Below are 15,584 nucleotides of genomic sequence, written 5' to 3'. Positions count from 1 at the left end.
CTCATTGTTGGCCATGCAGGCTGGAGCTTATGGGAAATATGGTCCAAAGAGTGGGCAACTTGTGGTCCTCCAGATGTTTTGGTCTACAACCCCCATCAGCACTCTATGGCCCCCGTTCAGAAGACACCTTAAACCATGGCTTTAACCACGGTGGTTAAGCCAGAAAGCAGGGCTGTGTTCAGAAGACACCTTAAACCACGGCTTTAACCAAACTGAATAAATCAAAAAGCCTTATTCACCATGGTTAAAGCCATGGTTTAAGGTGCCTTCTGAACACAGCCTGGCTTTCTGGCTTAACCACCATGGTTAAAGCTATGGTTCAAGTTGTCTTCTGAATGGGCCCACTGTGGGCTATGCTGGCTAGGGCTGATGGAAGTTGTAGGCCAAAGCCTCTGGAAGGCCACATATTGCCCAATCCTGACTTACATGTACTTGCTGCTTGACATGCCAGCTGCAGCAATAGGGCTCCTTGCATGTAGGAATATGGGTAGGGAGGCATTTTCTTCCCTCTCTCATAGTACTAGAACCCAATGAGGTCCTCCATGAAGCTGATTGGTGGGAGGTTCAGCACATTGCACCCTCCCCAAGATCTAGTCTAGTATTGCTCTAAAAGTGATCTGAGTGAATTTTCATGCGGTAGCCCATTTCTGCCCAAATTCATTGGTAAGACCTTTGAATGGCCTGGAATCCTCAGCAGGCCATCTACGGGAGTTTAAGCCGCCCCTTTGAAACATCTTGAAAGACATGGAAACTAGTGCCTACATGCCCCTAGTGTCTTTGTGTTTAAAGATCCTTATTTAGAACTTGTTGTGGCTTATTGCTGAACAAAGTGATCTTTTGTTTATGATGATTAGATTCCAGCCCCATTTCCATCAGGGAATGGGCCAACTCCGTACAGTACTTTTACATGCTAATGGTTTCTCAAGCACATAACAGGAAGGGAACAACCTCAATGTAGTCCAGCAAGGAGGGCAACAATTACGTGTGCATATGTGTTTCTACCACTTCTTTAATTTTTATCCTCTCCTTCCTCCAAGGATCTCAAGTTGGTGTACAAGGCCCTCTCACCCCTTTTTAACAACCCAGTGAGGTGGGTTAGGTTGGGAGGGGATGACTGGCCAACATCCCTTGGTGAGCATTGTGGCTCAGCAGAGATTTGGACCCAGGCCTTCCTGGATAATGTCCAGCCCTCTGTCCCACTTCAACTTACTGGCTCTCCCCAATCTACCCAAGAGATGATCTGGATATAAACGTGTGTGTTAATGTTAGATGTGGTACTTCCGGCATTGAGCAGGGGGTTGGACTTGATGGCCTTGTAGATCCCTTCCAACTCTGCTATTCTATGATTCTATGATTTTGACCTGCTATGGCCGCCTTGCAAATCAGCTACTTGGCCATGGTATTTTTACTAGTCTGCTGGCCCACAGCTACAGCTGTTAGAAATTTGAGCATGTCGCCTTTCTGACAATAGGATGAGTCAGGGTAAGAATCTTAAACTATTTTCTTTTACCGAAGTCCCTTGCCTATTTGCCTGGAAGTCATTCTTACTTGCATCTGTTTAGAACTCTGTGCTGTCACCTTTTCTCCCTGAAAAAAGTTACTTCCTATCGGTGCGGAAGTTCTGATCTGTACAGAAGGGCTTCCCTGCTAATTCCCTGGCGAATTCATAGAATCATAGAATAGCAGAGTTGGAAGGGGCCTACAAGGCCATCGAGTCCAACCCCCTGTTCAATGCAGGAATCATTTTAACAGCTCTTCCAGATCAGTAAGCATATTTCCTTGTGTGCAGAGATCTGCTCCCTCCATTGAATTGAATGGCACTGCTCATGCATGCAGCAGCAGCATTTATGAGTTGCATAGCAAGGAATGTAGGAAATGGCTTTAGATCAGGTCAGATCACTGGTCTATCTTGCTCAGTATTGTCTATACCAGGGGTGGGCAAAAGGTAGATCTCCAATTCTTTTGACTTCAACTTCTTGAAGCCACTGCCAGCATGGCCAATGGTCAGGAATCCTGAGAGTTGAAGTCCAAATCATCTGGAGATGTATTTTCTGCCCACCTTTGGTCTACACTCACTGGTGAATCTCCAGGGTAAAACAGACACTCTGCCGCTAAGTTATGGTTCCACTCTGGTGGGACTTGAACCCTTTGAGTATCTGGGCTCAAGGTTCTCCAATGGATCAGGATGCACTGTTCAAAAAGATGTGGCAAGGGTCATACATAATAAAGCACGGAGCATTCTTGGATGATTCAATACCTGCCTGGGCCAGACTCATAGAATCATAGAATAGCAGAGTTGGAAGGGGCCTACAAGCCATCGAGTCCAACCCCCTGTTCAATGCAGGAATCCACCCTAAAGCATACCTGACAGGTGGTTGTCCAGCTTCCTCTTGAAGGCCTCTAGGGTGGGAGAGCCCACAACCTCCCTAGGTAACTGGTTCCATTGTCCTACTGCTCCCAAAAATGGTGGAGTCTGCATTTCCCAAACTGTTGCTTACGTCATGGATGGAGAAAGTGTGGCCTTCTAGATGTTGTTGGCAAGGCTGGCCCAAGACATTTTGCTGCCTGAAGCGAAGAACAAGATGCGTCCCCTTCTTGTTCCATGTATGATTGTATGAAAGCCAGCAGAACTGCCCAATCAATCTGCCTTCAGCACTGACGATGGCACAGCATCCTCCACTGCGCCTGAAAGCAGCAGGCTAGCTTAGGGGGCACAGAGCAGGCTGCATGGCACACAGGCTTTTCCTCTAACACCTTGCAGCCACCTCCAAAAATCTGCCGCCTGAGGTGATTGCCTCACTCTGCCTAATGGTAGGGCCGGCCCTGGTTGTTGGACTGCGACTCCCATCATGCCTGGCCATTGGCTGGCTAGGCTGGCTAGGGCTGCTGGGAGTTCTAGAGGGCCACATACCCACCCACCCCATCCCTGGGTGATGTCTTCCGTCTCATTCTAAGGGCAGAGGAACTGAAGAAAAACCCTGCTGGATCAGACCAAAAGCCCTACTTACTTTGGCGTCCTGTTTCTGCCAGTGGCCAACCAGATTCCTCCAGGAAGCCTACGGACAGGACGTGAAGGCAACAGCCCTCTCCTGTTATTGGTCTACAGTGACTTGTATTCAGAAGCTGATCTGGGAGGAAATATAGAACCATTATGACTAGCAGCCTTATCCTTTTCTGCAGGGGCCAATGTTTCCATTGGCATCTCACCGGTCGCAAGTGGCTTTATTTTTCCAAGTGGCATTTTGCCAACCCCGTTCTTGGTGGGTTTTTTTTTTTTTAATTGTTGAATCGGAAACCTGTTCCCCGTGTTCCACTTTTTTGTGCCACCGCTGTGGCCCGCGTAAAACGGAGGTCTACCGCAACCTGGTGCCCACCAGATGTGTTGCCGGCTGGGGGATTCTGGGTGTTGTAGTCCAGCATATCTGAATGCCACTGGGTTGGGGAAAGCTGGTCTGCTGACTGCTATTTGCTCTTTTGCTGTTTATGTTGGAAGTGGCCCAGTAGCTTCAGCCCTGGATGCTCAGAGCTCTTTGCTGGCAAAAATACTTGCAGGGTATGTAGCTGATCAAACGCATATGTGAAGGCCGGGTTCAGTTGGCTCTAACGTGCATCCCTGTCTCTCTGCCCCCCCCCCCCCCGTTTCTCTTTAAGCTCTATATTCAAGCCAGGCGTCCTGAGAATCTGACCTTATCAATTGCCAGAGCCGCGTACCATTCTCATCCTCTGAGGCTCCAGGGAGTGAACCGAGGGGTATCGTACCAGCAGTACCAGCCAGTGGTGATGCTGGAGCAGGCCTACACTGTCCAGTGGGATGGCAGAGCACCCGAAGACGTCATCCTTTATCCAGTCAACTTCAATAGGTACTAGCCAATGGAGAATGGGTGGCGAGGTGGCTTCTGTGCTGGGATCTTTCCCCCTTTTGAGATATAATGCTGTTCTAGCTTCCTCTTGGTTTTATTATTTGGGGTGGGTGGGTTAGAAGGTTAGTCTACTTAAAAGGCATGAACAAAAGGCACAAGAAATGCCTCTGTTTTTAACTTTCGCTGCCATTTCTCTGATGTGCAGAGTTGTTAACCCTTCCAAAATAGTTTTTTGTTTTGGAAAGAAATTTAAGTTACTGTTGGTATTCTGGCTTCGGGATCAAACCCAAGAGATCCCTGGCATGCACTTTCTCATTAGTTTACATGAGCTGCTGCACTCTTAATGTATTTCCCATCTCGTTCTCTCTCTAAAAAGGGCAACTGTGCTTAAGATGAGTGCTTATGCAGGGCTGTGTGTTTTTCCCCCTTGTAGTCTAAACACTGGAATTGCTATTGGATTCTTCCATTATATAAAGCTAGCAGACACACGCCACAGGACTCTCCCTGCTGAAATAATTCAAAACTGACACCTACCACATCCTGTCCTTTTGCTCCATCCCAGATCCCATGTTTTCCTTTTCTATTTTCTGTTGCGTAAAACTAGGAAGGTACCTGCTTAGAAAAAAGCAGCAGCAGCATGTGTGTATCTAACTATCAGCAGGTTTTTCCATGTTTTACCGATAACCTCTCCATTCTGCCTTAGATGATGATGATAATAATAATAATAATAATAATAATAATAGTAATAATAATAATAATAATAGTAGTAGTAGTAGTAGTATATTTATTTATCACCCACCTCTCCCTCTGTATCGAGGCGGGGAACAACGCTAAATAAAATATAATACACAAAATTAGTGAAAAGAGCATATAAAACCAATACAATATTAAAATAACAATCACAACATCTTAAAGTTCTTAGGTTTAAAATTCATCTGGGTAGGCCTGCTGGAAGAGACTAGTCTTTATGGCTGTCTTAAACTCAAAGAGAGCCTTAAGCTGACGAATCTCCTCCGGCAGGCCATACTGCAGTCTGGGGGTGGCAGAAGAAAAGGTCCTCTGGGTAACAGTTGCCAGCCGAGTTGTGGCTGGAAGATAGACATGTCCCAACTTTTTGTGCATAATTCCTTAGCCTTGAGTGAAATTCAAGTATTTTATTTACTTATTTACTTCAAAGTGGTTTTTTTTATCCTGTTCTTCAGCCAGAAAAAGAGCACTGCAAGCAGCTAACGCATAATCAGTAAAACTAGGCAGTCCATGCCCACAGGCTTACAATATAAATAGACATGACACACAAGGAAAAAGGATTTGGGAGGGAAGAGAGAAATTATTAAGTCTTTCAGCAGGACCGGTGGAATGGCCCTGCACTCCTGTCTCATGTCCTTCAGTACAGCCACTGAACAATCTAGCACAGTTGACCATTCTTGGGAGAGGGTCACTACATTGCACGTGGGAGATGGTAGCTAGATTGCTAGAGCAACTCCCCTATGAGGAGAGGGTCCAACCCCGTGCTCAATGCAGGAATCCACCCTAAAGCATATGTCAGGAATGCTTTAGGGTGGATTCCTGCGTTGAGCAGGGGGTTGGACTCGATGGCCTTGTAGGCCCCTTCCAACTCTGCTGTTCTGTGATTCTATGAGAGGCTACAACATCTGGGATTCTTTAGTTTAGAAAAACGGTGAATAAGGGGAAACATGACAGAGGTGTGCAAAAATATGTATGGAATGGAGAAAGTGGATAGGGAGACATTTTTCTCCCTCTCTCATAATTGGGCTCATCCCATGGTGGGAGATTCAGGACAGATAAAAGGAAGCACTTCTTCACACAGTGCAGAGTTAAACTAGGGAATTCACTCCTACAAGGTGTACTGATAGCCACCAATTTGGATGGTTTTAAAAGGGAGTGCCTAAGTACACTAATTGCTGGGGAACATGGGTGGGAGGGCGGTGTTTCATGTCTTTCTTCTGGGTTTCCCGTGGGCAGCACATTGGCCATTGTGTGAACAGAACGCTGACCTAGATGTACCTTAGGTCTGATCCAGTAGGGCTCTTAGGTTCTTATGTTTTAGAAATGAAGCATAGAGAATTCATCCCCACTCCCACCAGGACTTCTGATTCCCCCCCCCCTCATTTGTGTTTTATGGGACGCAATCAAGTATGCACCCAAAGTTACACACCTAAGTGCCGTAGCCAAGACGTTCAAGTATTTTGAAAAGCAAAAACCTTTCTAATTTTATTTTTATTTTTCATTCTGATGTAGAAGACCAGCATAGCTCAGTGGTAGAAGGTCTACTTTGGTAGAAGGTTCACCAGCATAGTTCCACCAACACTTTGGTAGAAGGTCCACCAGCAGCAGTAGAAGGTCCATCAGCATAGCTCAGTGTTAGAAGGAAGGTCCCAGCTTCAATTCTTGGTATCTCCCATAATAATAATTTTTTAAAAAGCTAGGTGATGAGCAAGATGTCTGGCTGAGATCCTGGATAGTCAGGGAATACTGTGATAGATGGACAAATGGTCTGATTTGGAATGGTGAAAGGAGCAAGTTTCATTGTGGATGCCCTGTCATTTTAACAACTCAGAGGTGCAGCCTTTTTGCAGGTATAACCAATGGTCTTGGACCCATGACAAAATATTGCAGTCAATGGTGTAGTAGAGCCAGGGTTCAAAGAGACACAGCTCTGGCACTTGTTTATTATTATTAGAAGGAACCATGATGACATCTACCACCCCATCAGACTTCCAATTTCCATCTGAGTTTAGTGCCATCTTCACAGCAACTAGAAGAGGGTGGGGGGATGAATTTTCCTAGCAAAAAGGTATTTCTCCCTATTGTAGGACAAAGTATTAGGGGGTGGCTTTGTCTTGACTGGGGAATTAAAACCCATTAGCTATAGGAGAAAAAACTGACCATGGAGGAGATGAAAACTATTAGAATGGTTTTGTTGATATTTATCAATGCAGCTGCCTGCATTTTTTGATCCTCCTTGGGTGTGTGGCTATGGGAGCAGTCATGATGAATGCCTTCAGTTCAAACGTTTATCACTGTTCTTATGGACTAGAACCTTGTGAAATTCTACACCCAATACCAGTTTCTGTGAGTAGTTGTGGAATGGCAGTCCTAATCATTAGCTGGCGTTGCATAATACACCTACCCACTCCATATTCTGTTCCATTCCCATGTTAAAGTGACCATTATTTTTGCTTTAAATGGCCCATTGCGGTTGCTTTTGGAATGGAAAGATGATGGTGGATATCAGCAAGGCTAGACAAGTTGTGGTTGTTTGTACCTGGTTTATTGGGTCTTCCATTTCATTAAGTTGAGCGGGGTGGGAGAGACTGTACAAACAACGGGTTTGATGATTAACCCCGATCGTTTTTGGACACAGGGAAGAATGCAGAAAATGCCTATTGTGCAAAACCAGGAAACATGATTGACGCATTTAATAGCAGTCTCCTGGTCTTGCTAAGCACAGCTTGATAGCATCATGAAGTTATTTTTAACCCAATGGACTGAGATAGCGGGGGCTGGGGATGTTTCAGAGAGGGAGCTGTAGCGTATCTGGAATAAATATTCGACGTTGGCTAAGAAAAGACCGTCGGGGAAATAAAGAATTTTAACATGGGGATTTAGACTGTTCCCGGGGTCATCTGTAATCCTGACACTGAAGACTTGTGCAGTTCACTCCTCTGCTGTCTTTGGGCCAAAGAATCCACCAAAGTTGCGGAAGGCTGGAATGAACGAGAATGGATGGGTTTTTGAGTGTCATCGCTTTCCTAAGCGATGCCCAACGAAGGGTCAGCAAAAACTATGAACTGTTCTGGTTGCCCCAACTTGAAAAGGATATTGGAGAACTGAAAAGGGGGCAGGGAGTGGAAATAAATGACAGCAGGAATCTAGGAAGTAAGTTTAAATCTAGGAAGAAAGCCTACAATGGTGGGGTTTTTTTAGAGGGGGGGGTTACTTTAGAAAAAGGCTGATTCTCATGCCCTCTTCAGAGGACCATCTGGAGCCTTCTGAGCTGGATGTCCCTGGGACACAAGCCATTTCAGGGGCTCCTGAGGCCATCCAAGAAGGTCCTGGGCCCTCGGAGGGGGGGAGTTTCTACCCTGCTTCTGAGTCAGAGGGGGATGAAGAGCTTCCCCCACCCAGACTCCAAGGATGAAGATACAGGTGAAGGAATGACCACTTGCAGAAAAAGCCTCCTTGTGAGCAAGGCCTTCTGAATGAGGAGGACTTCTGCTAGACGGCCTGTGACGAACTGCAGCTGAGGTGGGCCTCTGGGACCTCAGGCTACGTAAGCCTTCAGTTCCAGTCTAGCTGCTGCTAGAACAATGTATCTTGAGTATCATTTCCCAGTATCTTACAGTGTAGCTTTCTTGATCTTGCTTCTTGTTTGGACTGATCTCCTGTGCTGCTGACCCCTGAACTCCTACAAAGAGCCTGCTCCTTAGTCTGTGCTTGTTTTGGGCTTCTCACTGGTGTTTTGACCTCCCCTTCACCTCAGACCCTGCTCCTTGATTGTTCTCTGCTGGATTGGTAACCTTGTATTTCTGACCCCTGCCTACCTCTAGCTTTGCTAAAGGGATTTGCAAAGATATTCTCTCTCTCTCTCTCTCTCTCTTCTTCACACAGTGCTTAGTTAAAGTTTGGAATTTGCTGCCATGTGATATAATAATAATAATAATAATAATAATAATAATAATAATAATAATAATAATTCTTGCCCACCTCTCCATTTTGATTGAGGCAGGGAACAACAATAAACGATAAAATACATAATACTCAATTAAAACACAATATACATTGTTAAAAACATTTTAAAAACATCTTAAAATTCCACTGGATAGGCCTGACAGAAGAGATCAGTCTTTATAGCATTTTTGAATGCTAGTAGACTATTAAGTTGACGAGTCCCACAGTCTGGGAGCAGCAGAAGAGAAGGTCTTCTGGGTAACAGTTGTTAATCTAGTCTTTGCTAACTGAAGTAGATTCTTCCCAGAGGACCTGAGTGTGCGGGGCGGATTGTACGGGAGAAGGCGATCCTGCAGGGAGCCTGGACTAGGGTGACCAACTGTCAGGATTTCCCCGGATTTGTCCTGGTTTTTGTTCTTTCCATGGTGTCAGGGGGGATTTTCTATAATTTTCAATAATGTCCTGGAATGACACACCTTCCCCTTTAAGGCTGCCATTAGCATGGCAGGAGGGAATGACATGCTTTCTTGAGGCACATCATTCCCCCACCCCGAGCTCCAATTGAGGTCTTAAAGGGGAAAGTGGGTCATGCGTGGACATTATAGAAAAGGCCCCAATTGGAGTGGATGGTGGTGGTGCAGAATGAAATCCTTTCCCCTCCTCCACTCCAATCGGGTTCTTTAAGGTGGCGGGGGAATAACGTACTTTCTGCAGGACTCAGAAAGCTGCTTCCCCCCACACACACTAGGTGTCCTCCTTTTTGGTTTCCCAAATATGGTCACCCTAGCCTGGACCCAAACCATGTAGGGCTTCTAAGGTGATAACCAACACTTTATACTTTGCTCGGAAACTAATTGGCAGCCAGTGAAGATGTTTTAAAACTGGTGTGATATGGTCCCCCCTAGGTGTATCGGTGACCAGCCTGGCTGCCATATTTTGGACTAGTTGTAGTTTCCGGACTAGGCACAAAGGTAGCACTATATAGAGCACATTGCAGAAGTTGAGCCTTGAAGTTACCAGCACGCGTACTACCGTCTTTAGGTCTTCTAACTCTTGGAAGTTAATGATGATGGTGGCTCATTATTTACTGAGGCAGGATCTACACTCCTGCTTTATAATGGTTTATAATGGAATTGAAAACTGCTGGGGTCCATGACACATTCCACATACCATTTTCAATCCGCTTTCATAGGGTTATATCCTGCTTGGTGTAGATCTGGCCTGACACTAGAGCAGGGTGGGCAGCAGGTGACCCTCCAGATGTTTTGGCCTACACCAGCCCTTGCCAACATAGCCAATGGCAGTTGAAGGCCATCACTTCAGTTGTCTTGACACTGACATCTAGAATGGGGCTTTTAGTGGTGCAGAACAAAGCCGGCCTCCTGTCGAATTTGCTGAAATACTTTGATGCCTGTTCCTGGCCAGTGGGATCATGCGTGCAAGGCTCCCCCCCGCCCCAAGTCCAAAGATCTTGTACAGTAGACCATTTCCGTTGGCTGGCTATCAGGCCGTCATAACTTCATGCTTAACATCCCCTCTCTGTTGTCTTGCACGCATCCCTTTGTGTTGGGATTGAGATTGCTTGTAAAACTGGGTCAAGTCCTTGGCTCAAATGGGATGCCCATTGGCAGCACACACACACACACACATACACACACACACGTCTCACAGCAGACATTTGAGCTTGTTAAGAGGCGACTGTTGGAAGGAGAGTTTGCGGGGGCGGGTAGGCGCAGCTGGCAAGATTTGGATGAAAATGTGGGCGAGCAGTAAACCAAGGTAAGTACTTGGTTCAACAAGCTAAGACGCGCAGGGCATCAGGATCTTTTGACTCTGTTTGCTTGGAAGGGGTGGATGTGAATAGCATTTGTCCGACACGCCTAGCCCCATTCAGCAACACGTTGGTTAGGTTGGTCTGTGCTTCTAGAAATAAATGCCAAGCGAACCGAGGTGGTGGGAATGGTGCTTACCGTGTTGTGGTCTGAAAGGCTGCAGCAATTTGCCTTAAACGTTCAGTGTTGCTTAAATAAGCCTCTGCATGTTTGATGACTCTTGGCTGGCAGGCTAAAGCTTCAAGAGAAACTGTTTTAATTTTCCCTTGTGGCCTTCATTTAGCATAGATCGCATCTTCGGTAGAGATGAATCTGAATAACTGAGCCTCCTGGAGAGTTTATTTCAGGGTGGATTTTTATGCTGCTTTTAACAGGGATATGTGGTTCTCCAGTGGTGTAGTGGTAAATTTTGGAAGTGCATGCATTCACCATGACAGGCCTTCATAGCCATGCCTACAAGAAGAACTGAGAAATGCAGGTGGTTACCTTTATCCAGATCAACAAACACGTTCTAGTCATTTTCGTCTCCACCGGGAGCGGGTCTTTCGTAAAGCTCATGGGTCTCAAGACCAAGCTGTCCCAAAATGCCAAAGCATGATGACAGGGAATAATCTGTTGTTGCTGGGAAAATCCAACTCTCCCAGCTACTGTGAGTGTTGCATCTAAGCCCGGAGGGAGTTCTATGTGGGTTGGCAGATGACATCAGTGACCCTGCTAATAAAAGTGTACCAGTGCTGCATCCCCGTGAGCCTTAGGTCCACTATGGCACCGTGATTCTCCCTTCTCCCCATTTTATCTTCACAACCCTGTGAAGTAGGTTAGGGAGGGAGGGAGGGAGGGAGAGAGAGAGAGAGAGAGAGAGAGAGAGAGAGAGAGAGAGAGAGAGAGAGCACAATTGGCTAGGGTTACCCAATACACTTTATGGCTGAGTAGGGATTTGAACCTGGGTCTCACTGGGCCTTGTTCATCACTCCAGTGTCATCTTCCCCAGCCTGGTGCCCTCCAGATGTGTTGGAATGTGCCACCCCATCATCCCCAGTCAGCTGCGAGACTTTAGCCCAACACATGTGCACGGGGCCCTGTTTGGGAAGGCTGGTTTAGTGTTACGTCTGAACCAGGCCATTGTGGTGACCAGGATCAGGCTCAAACTCAACTGCCACCCCCCTGGTGTGCCTAAGTGCACCCTTCCTGCCACTCCTCCCCAATAAGCGAATGTCTACCATCGACTTGTATTAGGAGACTCCCCAGCAGTGCATGGAGGTGAAGACCTGAAACCTAATTTCCCCGAGTGTGAGAGAGGGCCAGACCCAGGCAACGTCCGTACGTGGACTTTGCCCACAGCAAATCTAAGATTTGAATACGCGGCTGTTTCTCTCTGGAAAAATGAGCAATTCTCAAGAGAGGAGGCTGCTGATTTGAGCGTCTGCCACCCTTGATTCTTATCTTAAACCCTCATAGTTTTCTCTGCCGCGTAATTGGCGGGTGAAGGCCAGTGCGTTAAGTCTGCAGTCTCGGACTCTATCTTGAACCGACAATAGCGACATTAACCAGAGACCCTTGCAAGGAGCTTATCATTGCAAAGTCTGTTAAGATTAAAACTCACTGAGCAGAACAAAAGAGACTGGAACGGACCGTTGGGCCTAAAACTATGATGGTGCGAAGTCTTGGAATGTTTAACGTAAGATGGGGAGGAATGCAGATATAAAATACTTAACCTAGTTTTGTTGGCTTGGCCTCAGGCAGCAGGACACTTTGGGGTGATAAGAGTTCAGCGCGGAGTGTAACCTAGGGAGAGCCGGCATAGCTTGGTGGCTGAGAAGCTGGAGTTAAATAAGGCTGCCCTTGAAGACTGTTCAGATGCTGCCAGTTGTGCAAAATGTGGCAGCCAGATGAATTGCAGGGAAGGTCTGAGCATGTAACACCAATTCTGGCCTGCTAGCCCTGATGGCCTGCATGTTTCTGAGCCAAATTCAAGGTGCTGCTTTTAACATACATACTGTAAGACTTACATGGCTCAAGATGTTGATCAATGCCTGACGGAGCACATCTCCTGAAATGAACCTACCCAGACACTACGATCAACGTCTGAGGCCCTCTGTGGCGTTACACCCCACAAGTCAGTTCCCAAATGTATGTCCGCAGTTTGTAAGTCTGTGGTGAGTTTAGAATGTTGGCCTGAGTGGGTGGGAGAGGAGTGATATATAAGGGAAGGACTGAGGGGATTGCGGGAGACTTTTTAGGTACTCTTAGAGTCTTTAGTGCGCTCTGTGTTTAGAGTACTTAAGTTCTGGGAAATTGGAGGTTCAGGGTAGAGAGTGGTGTCTTTGGAGTGTGGTGTGCACGTAGTTGATGTATATTAATCAATACAGATAATAAAGAAAGCTCAAGAGTGATTGTGTGAGAGAAAGGAAAGCGTGTATGTGAATGAGTGAAAGGATTGGATGAAAGGTTTCAAAAAGGTTTTTAAATGTTTTATTTGAAACAAAGCTTGTGAACTTTAAAAAATAATTTTTAATTATTTTGTTTTGAACTACCACAAAAATCCTACGTGTCTGTCTGGCATTTATCATCTGAGGTTTACACATTTAGCACCCACTCTGACAATAATTCACCTCAGCACATATAACTCACAGTGTTTTATTTTATATATTGAAATCCTTCTCCATTTAACCCCTTTCTCCACATAGTTTGGAGGAAGGTGGTTTTTATCCCTCACCTCAGGCGTATCAAGCGGTGGTGCTTGGCTTGAGTTGGGAGTAGCCGCGGCCAGGCTTGGTGTTCAGAGCCTGTGTCGTGGCACCCTCCTCTGAGGGAGGTTCAGAGAATGGCAACAAGGAGCAGGGCCTTCTCAGTGGTGGTGGCCCCCTGATGATTAGGGAAGGCTTTCCCTACTGAGGTCTGACTGGAACCAACATTGTCATCTTTCCTGTGCCAGGTTAAGACTGTCCTCTACTCCCAGGCATTTGACAGGATATGATGGGGCATGTATTTAAGCATTTTTATGCCGCCATTCAGCCAAAAAAGGCTCTCACAGCGGCTTTCAAAAGTATTTCTTGACAGTCCCTGCCCACAGGCTTACAATCTAAAAGACATGACACAAAAGGAAAGGGGATTGGGAGGGAGGAGGAGGGGGAAAAGGAAAGCAAATTCAGGCACTACAATCTTAGTTGCAAAGTTCAGCAGTTACAGTTGGTAGGAGGAGGGAGGGGGCTCTCAGCTGGAGCTGGACCCAGGCACGATGGAGAGGTGCCTGGCTGCTGCTTCCTCCCCCACTGGTGGCCTCTGCAGTGATAGTTGGCAGCAGGAGGGAGGGAGCTCTCAGCTGGAGCTGGACCCAGGCACGGTGGAGAGGTGCCTGGCTGCTGCTTCCTCCCTCACTGGTGGCCTCTGCAGAGACAGTTGGCAGCAGGAGGGAGGGGGTTCTCAGCTGGAGCTGGACCCAGGCAAGATGGAGAGGTGCCTGGCTGCTGCTTCCTCCCTCACTGGTGGCCTCTACAGTGACAGTTGGTAGCTGCAACAACTTATATCAGTTGTTTTTATTAGGTCCAGTATCTTAAAGATACTTAAAGATACAGAGAGCTTCGGCTGTTGGGCGGTATAAAAATGTAATAAATGATAATAAATAAATTAATGTAACAGCTGTTTTAAATTGTTTCAAAATATTGTGTTAGACGTTTTATATTGTCTTATATTTGTAGCTTGTAATTTTTGTGAACTCTTCAGAGAGCTTTAGCTATCGGGCAGTATAGAAATGAAATAGAATGATTAAAAAAAATACATAGGAGGGGAACACATGGCTGCCATTTTCAGCGGGACCCATGAGCCTCCTGTAAAACCATCTAGTATCCTGCTTGGTGTAGATCCGGCCTGGGTCTCTTGTGAATGACCGCAAAGCAATTGGGGGGCTGCTGCGATTTGAAGGGCTGGGTGGAAGGGCATTGTGTAGGTCTTTTGCGCCTAACATCCACCCACCCATTCCCTGGCCAGGGTCTGGTTTGTTTTGTACTTGCAGGGCAAAAGAGTCTGTGGGGAACATTTCCATCCCAGGTCTCTGCTTAGTGTCTACTTCCGTGTTTGAAGGGGCAGTAGTCATCCTGGCACTTGTGTGGAGCATCTGTTCAGCTAGCCTCTGTCGATTATATATGCACACACACACACCCCTCTTGAAGTGTTATTCTTTCTTGCTTTCTAAGCTCTTAATCAGGCAGTGATTAAATTCTTTGCCGGTGATACATCAGGAGGGAAAGCAAGGATTGTACGACGAGGCTTGAACAAGCCCGCTGCAAACATGCCCGGCTTATACATATTTTTTTGTAATTATTTTTCCTCCCTACCTCCAAATACACACCTTATGAGCAATCTTCTCTGTTTGGCATTATTAGGGGAGGGAGAACCGAGAATGAAGAGGATGAAAAGAAGTCTTGGCAAGAGCTATTAGGAGCCGAAAGCTGTTACAGAGGCTGTAATTCGGGATCCAATTAGTGTCAGCTGGCCATTTTACCTAATATGACCTCCAGAGAGCTTTCCTGGGGGCGGGGCCTTGCTCAGTTTCTTTCCCCATCTGTCATGGAGTGAAATTAAATTCCTGTTGTCCCCATATATTATGGGAGGGATGGCAAAGGAAAGTGGGAGTGGGGTTGGAATGGCAATTGCTGATCCCAGGGTGTGTATGTGTGTGTGTGTGTGTGTTTTAAATGTAGGTATGTTTGGATACAGCCTGTCATGTTGTGGATTCGTACATATTGCAACTGGCATTGCAGGTGCAAATATGCAATGATCCATGCAAGTTGTATACCAGGGTGGGGAACCTTCAGCCCATGGAACTAATCTGGCCCGTGGAGGTTTCCCATCTGGCCTGCAGATGTTTGGGCTCCCGCTATGGGCCCCTCCTCTAGCCCTGTTTCCTGATCTGGAGGTAGGGAGACAAATACCAATAATAATAATAGTAGTAGTAATAATAATGAATATATTTATTTATTACCCGCCTCTCCCTCTGGATCGAGGTGGGGAACAACACTAAATAAAATATACATAAAATTAGTTAAAAGAGCATATAAAACCAATACAATATTAAAATAATAATCACAACATCTTAAAATTCTTAGGTTTAAAATTCATCTGGGTAGGCCTGCCGGGAGAGACTAGTCTTTATGGCTGTCTTAAACTCAGAGAGAGCTTTAAGCTCCTCCGGCAGGCCATT

General features: G+C 46.2%; 1 protein-coding gene across 1 annotated transcript in view; it reads left to right on the top strand.

The window, feature by feature from the left end:
• Positions 1-15,584, top strand: part of LOC134409752 (inactive cell surface hyaluronidase CEMIP2-like) — an 88,336-nt gene that overhangs the window by 50,086 nt on the left and 22,666 nt on the right. Inside the window, exon 17 of the mRNA XM_063142652.1 lies at positions 3,652-3,860. Coding sequence (XP_062998722.1) covers positions 3,652-3,860 — 209 coding nt within the window. The remainder of the gene's footprint in view (positions 1-3,651; positions 3,861-15,584) is intronic.

This window comes from Elgaria multicarinata, chromosome 16 (assembly GCF_023053635.1).
Source record: "Elgaria multicarinata webbii isolate HBS135686 ecotype San Diego chromosome 16, rElgMul1.1.pri, whole genome shotgun sequence".
NCBI lineage: Eukaryota > Metazoa > Chordata > Lepidosauria > Squamata > Anguidae > Elgaria > Elgaria multicarinata.
The sequence above is the reverse complement of the archived record's forward strand: the minus strand, read 5'-3'. Positions and strand labels throughout refer to the sequence as shown.